This window comes from Austrofundulus limnaeus, unplaced genomic scaffold (genome assembly GCF_001266775.1).
Source record: "Austrofundulus limnaeus strain Quisiro unplaced genomic scaffold, Austrofundulus_limnaeus-1.0 Scaffold487, whole genome shotgun sequence".
Taxonomy (NCBI): domain Eukaryota; kingdom Metazoa; phylum Chordata; class Actinopteri; order Cyprinodontiformes; family Rivulidae; genus Austrofundulus; species Austrofundulus limnaeus.
Window position 1 is genome coordinate 69822 of NW_013952889.1, and position 5728 is coordinate 75549.

Sequence of the window (5728 nt, forward strand, 5' to 3'; positions counted from 1 at the left end):
GTTAAGTACCGGTACCGATTCCCAGGTACCGGATATTGGTACCGAATCGATTCACATGGCAAAGGTTCCCATCCCTAGTAGTGAACGGACTTTTTTTATGTTTGTCTCCAAAAGCTCAGTTTCAAATTTATTTAACATGTCAGAGCCTGTAGGACATTTAAAAAAAACTATTAATTGCGATTCAATCTGAGCCATTCATATTCAGTTCCTGCTGACACAAGTTTTATCCCATACAAGATGCCAAAAAACAAGTTATGGTACCACCAACAAGCTACAATCATTAGCTTGCCGTCCTCGGTGTAAACAAAACCAATCGGGCCCAATGCAAATAACAAAGATAAGTTGCTTTGGAATATAAGTGTCAGGACCAGACAAAATATGAAAAAAAGTGTGACTTATAAAATTCCAGTGGGGTGGTATGGCCCCAGACTCCCCTAGGATAGAGCTTCGGATTCTAATGTGTAATGTCAGAAAAATTTTCAATAGACCTAAGAGCTTTAATTCCCAGTGCTTCTTTCCACATTTTGGTATTTCTTTTTACTGTTTTAGAAAAAAACTGAAAACAAAGTTTCTCATTGCTACTATTCGTGCTCAGACTAAAACCTCAAATTTTTCTTTTTGACATCAGCATCGGCGTCCAATGAAGAAAGTGCGGAAATCGTTGGCCCTTGATGTAATGGATTGTCATGTGAATCCTCCATCTAAACGTAAATCCAGCAGGACTGAACTCAAACGCACCATAAAGGTAAAGTAACAGTTAGTGAGTAAAGGTCAAGTAATAGTTTGTCCATAGATTTGACATATTTAGATTCTTTTACATTTTTATTTCTGTTTCTGCCACAGACGGAACCTGTTGCAGTTTCTCTTCACTCATCATTTTCCAGTAGGAGGCATGAAAGTATTTTGAATGAGGGATTCCTGCAGGACCCCAGTGACAGTGCCATATTTCCCAGCACCTTGCCCCCAGTTCCTGTAAGTTCCCTCTTTATTCTTAGTTGTTGAATATCATTTTTCCCTCTTTGTCTCTTTATTCTTCATCTTAGTCATAAACACAATACTTTACCTGCCCTCATAGAACAGAATAGAAACAGCCTTTATTGTCCCATGCGGAAATTCAAATTCAGGTGTAGCAGCAGCAGCAGGTACACACATCAATACACAACTATGTGACAATATCAATTATAGCAAAAACAGAATAAGAATAATAATTACCGTACCAGACCATCAATGAGAAATTTGATAAAAAATTGAAGCAGCTACTGTGCAGAAAGAAATAGTTACAGGAAATAACAGTCATGACAGACTTGTGCAAAATGAGTTAAACTCAGTGTGTGCAAATTGAGTCGAACTCGGGTGTGTGCAAATTTTTTCAGTCTCAGTCACCAAGTCCAGTACAGGAATAAAAACAGTGAACAATTATTATTATTATTGGTTATTATACTGTATGTGAAATGATTTCGAGGTAGAGTTATTTGATGTGCAAACACAAACATGTATGCTTATGATTGTTGCAAGCAGTGATGGTTATATCTAACAGCTGATGGGAGAAATGATCTGCGGTAGAGTTCTTTTGTGCATTTAGGATGCAGTAGTCTGTCACTGAAGGAGCTCTGCAGTTCAGCTACAGTTCCATGCATTGGGTGGGAGGAGTTTTTGGTTATAGATGTTATTTTTGCCAGAGTTTTTTTGTCTCCCACCACTTGCACTGGGTCGAGGGGGCATCCCAGCACAGAGCTGGCCTACTTGATGAGCTTGTCCACCAGCTTCCTCTCAGCTGTAGATAAGCTGCTACTCCAAAAAACGATGCCATAAAAGATGGCTGAAGCCACAACTGTGTCAAAGGATGTCTTCAGGAGCGCCCCCTGCACTCCACAAGACCTCAGCCTCCTCAGCAGGTAGAGTCTGCTCTGACTCTTCCTGTAAAGAGCGTCCGTGTTGTGAGTCCAGTCCAGTTTATTGTTCAGGTGAACACCCAGGTACTTATAAGAGTCCACTATCTCAATGTCCACTCCCTGGATGTTCACCGGTGTCAGTGGGGTGGGTCTGCGCCTGTGRAAATCCACCACCAGCTCCTTGGTTTTAGCAGCGTTGATAAGGAGGTAGTTCCGCTGGCACCAGTCCACWAAGTCCTGAGTCCACTGTCTRTACTCGGAGTCRTCCTCACCTGTGATGAGACCGACTATGGCAGAGTCATCAGAGAACTTCTGCAGGTGGCAGTRTGGGGTGTTGATTGTGAAGTCTGCAGTGTAGAGGGTGAAGAGGAACGATGCCAGCACTGTTCCCTGAGGAGCCCCCRTACTGCAGACCAGCGTGTCCGAGATGCAGCCCTGTGTCCTCACAWACTGTGGGTGTCCAGTGARGTAGTCCAGRATCCACTGGAATTTGGAATGAAAGAGAAGTGTTAGAGTTTGAGTAGATTGTAGGTTAGCTATTTTATTCTAGTTACCTAGTATTTACTGGTTTGTTTTTTTATTTAAAACTGCAAGCAAGAAATTTTTTTATCAAAGTTTGCGTCGGTTCCAACCAGACCTGAGTTTGCTTTAAACTTCCACAGGAGAGAACAATGCGTTGTTCTGATCAGCTGGATATTTAGACAGCTTTACCCTTTAGTTGAGCTTCAGGATTGTGTTCTGTAGGGCTGGTGATTATTTGATCATGATTATCAGTGGTGGGCACTAGTCTCCTAAAGCGCAAAAGGGCTAAAAGCGGACCTAAATTTCTCATTTGCGCTTTAGGGGTTTTACTAATTTTTTTCAAACTGCGGATTTGCGCTTTCTAAATTTGAGTAGTGCGAAACTAAAATTTTCATTGAAATTTCATAATCAGTTTTTTCTACAGCAGAACAAGAAAACTGTCTAAAGTCACAGTAATGTCGTGTCACTTGTTTCATTAAATTTTCATCATCTTCAACAGTGGAGGGAGGAAGCCGTCTCTGATCAATACAATGAAAAATCCATCATATGAAAACAGCGCCCCCTCATCCGTCTGTTTGTTCACAGAGTTATCTGGCTGATTGTATTTTTGGGTGACAGTTTGGGCAACACTCCCAGCCCTTCTCCACCTGCGTGCTTGTTGCTATTCTGATCTACGGTTCGGCCGAAGTGTGTCTCCAGGTTAAAACCACACAGAACCAYRCTCAGCCGCACAGTTTGTACCTCCTCTTCAATGGTTCTGGGTAGAAGCGAGTACAGCACGCTTACAACTCTGAAGTTAAATTCATGCTCTTATTTTGAAGTGAAGACGGTTTCATATTCTCTATCCTGTACCCAGAATGCATCACTTCAGTTCTACAAAACACAAAAAAAGAAAATTACTAATACAGTACATCCTGTAGGGGTGCACCAAAAAATTGTTTTACATCAGAATCGTGATTCTCATTTACAAAGGTTCAGAATCGATTTAAAATGTCCCAAAATCGATATTTAGAAATAAAAAAATAAAGCAAATCCAATGGCCATCAGCCTCCATTTTGTAACTTCATGGGACATCCTGATGTCATCATGCAGCTGCTTCTGGAACATGAGTGTGCAGAAAGCACCAAAACAAAGAGGAAACTACAGAACTGGAGAAAAAATAGATTCAACTTGCCCTGTCTTCAATGAATGCAAAGATTTGGGCTCATTTTGGTTTTTACTGAATGAGCCCAAGTTTGACATGAGCTTCACTTTRTGCAATGTTTGCGAAATGAAGATGAAGCACTTTGGAAACACAACAAATGGGCTCACGTTKAGTTTTGAATGAAAAATCGATTTTGAATCGAATCATGGCCCCAAAAATCAGAATCGAATCAAATCGTGAGAGAGTAAAAGATTCCCACCACTAATATCCTGCATGCTTTCTTACCAAAGCCCTACCACATACATAAGAAAATTACCAAAAAGCAGCAGAACTAGCAATCCACAACTGTTTATTTAACACCACGAATCAAAAGTCTGTTTCAACAAATCACCTCCCCAAACTGCAGCGTCATGTGCAGTGCTGTGAAAATAAACTGTTGTGCCTCTAGTTGGCAGTATTGTGCAAGCATGGCTYATGTTATTACTGGAATAAACTCTAGTGAAATCTGAGACAATTTGCACTTTAGATTTAGCTTCTGCTATGTTTTGTTGGATGTATTTCGCTTTACAACTTGCTGACCTAAGGATCTAAACAAATTTGCAAACATTTTAGAATTTGTGCAACTAACTTTTGAATTAGCTGCCCACCACTGGTGATTATTGATGAAGAAATTTTTCAGGTTGATTACAGTGATCAGCTGTGAGCSTCTTTACTCAATCAAACATGGTGGAAATGTGCATGACAACAGCCAATCAGAATCCACTTTCTCCATTTTTCCTCTGAGTGATCCAAGGGGGAAGTGCACACAGTCCCAGACTGAGCTGTTTTGTGAATGAGGCTATTAAAATTCAGCATTCTTCCTTTTTATTCTTTTTTTGTTCYTTTCTTCCTCCTTTTTCTTCCTCTGCTTCTACACCACCTCGTTTTACTCCTTCTGCTCATTTACTTTCTTCTACTTTTTATCCCCCCATYCCTGCCTCTTATTCTGAAGCTGATTTTTCTCTTCACAGATGTCGAAAGAATGGGAGAAAGTTGTGTGCGGACAAACTAAAGACCAGCTCATAATGACGGAGAAGGCAAGGCGCTACCTTCGCTCCGTGAAGTCCCAYGCTCCCAACCGGGCTCTGATTCTTTCCTGAGATTTGAGAATATATTCTCAACAACATGTTGCTCAGTCAGGGCGTAATGTTGCTTTTGCTCACTGGCATATGCAGGGTTAATAAAATGTTCAGGCAACAAAGATGCACCAATCCAAACACCGACAGTATAAAACCCTGGCTTGTAAGAGTGGTGCTTGTAGATGTAGTCTTTTTTCCCCCTTTTTTTTCATTATTGATTATAATGTTAAGGCCCTGTCACACTAAAACGTTTTAGAAAACTTATGAAAAAAAAGTCTAAATTACTAATAAAAGCTAAATATTTGATCAATTTGTTCACCATGTAGTATAAACACAACTAAATGAGGCTTCCAGTTGATTTTTTAATTCCATCTTCACTGTAGATGTAGTGTGACAGGGCCTTCAGAAAGAACTATGAATGTAAAATTAAAAATCAAGATTTTAAATTTTTGCCATCATTGAACAGTTTTACATAACATAATGTGTCTGAGATGTGCCTTTGTATCGTGAATGACCAACACTCTGGTATCATTGCTGGAACTCTTGTCACTGTGGTTGATCAGTAATGCACTGAACTGAAGACGGTCTTACTGTAGTATCTGTTTTCCATTTATGCATTTATATTCTTTTCTCAGTTAGCATTTTTTACAGCCTACACACCGGGGAAGCAAACAAATTTAAAGTTTAAGAAATCAATATTCTATAAAGGTGATCGGTTCCTTATAAGTTTGCTAAAACCTCAGTTGTTTTTCTCCTATAGCAGAGGTTTGTTCTGACCACTGCTGCCAGGACTGATGGTATTTGGCAAACTTTAATATATTTAGTGTTGGATGTTATTTTACTTGTGCAACTGTTGGTCACAAAATATAATAAAACACTGATGTATGTTGGAATTTTGTTTGGTTTGTTTCATGACTTGTAAGCTGTTTAAAAGATCCTGTAAAACCTGGGGTTCCTACAGTCATTGTGTTTCAAGGGCCCATATTTATCAAACTTAGAGTGGATTTTTTGACTTGAGTGCTGAAAATTTCTTATTTGTTCCTACTCTCAGA

General features: G+C 39.7%; 1 protein-coding gene across 1 annotated transcript in view; it reads left to right on the top strand.

Moving 5' to 3' along the window:
• Positions 1-5569, top strand: part of mybl2b (v-myb avian myeloblastosis viral oncogene homolog-like 2b) — a gene marked incomplete at its 5' end in the record, with an annotated part of 23033 nt that extends 17464 nt beyond the window's left edge. The window contains 3 exon segments of the mRNA XM_014025597.1: positions 629-745; positions 844-972; positions 4569-5569. Of these exon segments, the coding sequence (XP_013881051.1) occupies positions 629-745; positions 844-972; positions 4569-4697 (375 nt within the window).
• Positions 5570-5728: the final 159 nt, after the last annotated feature.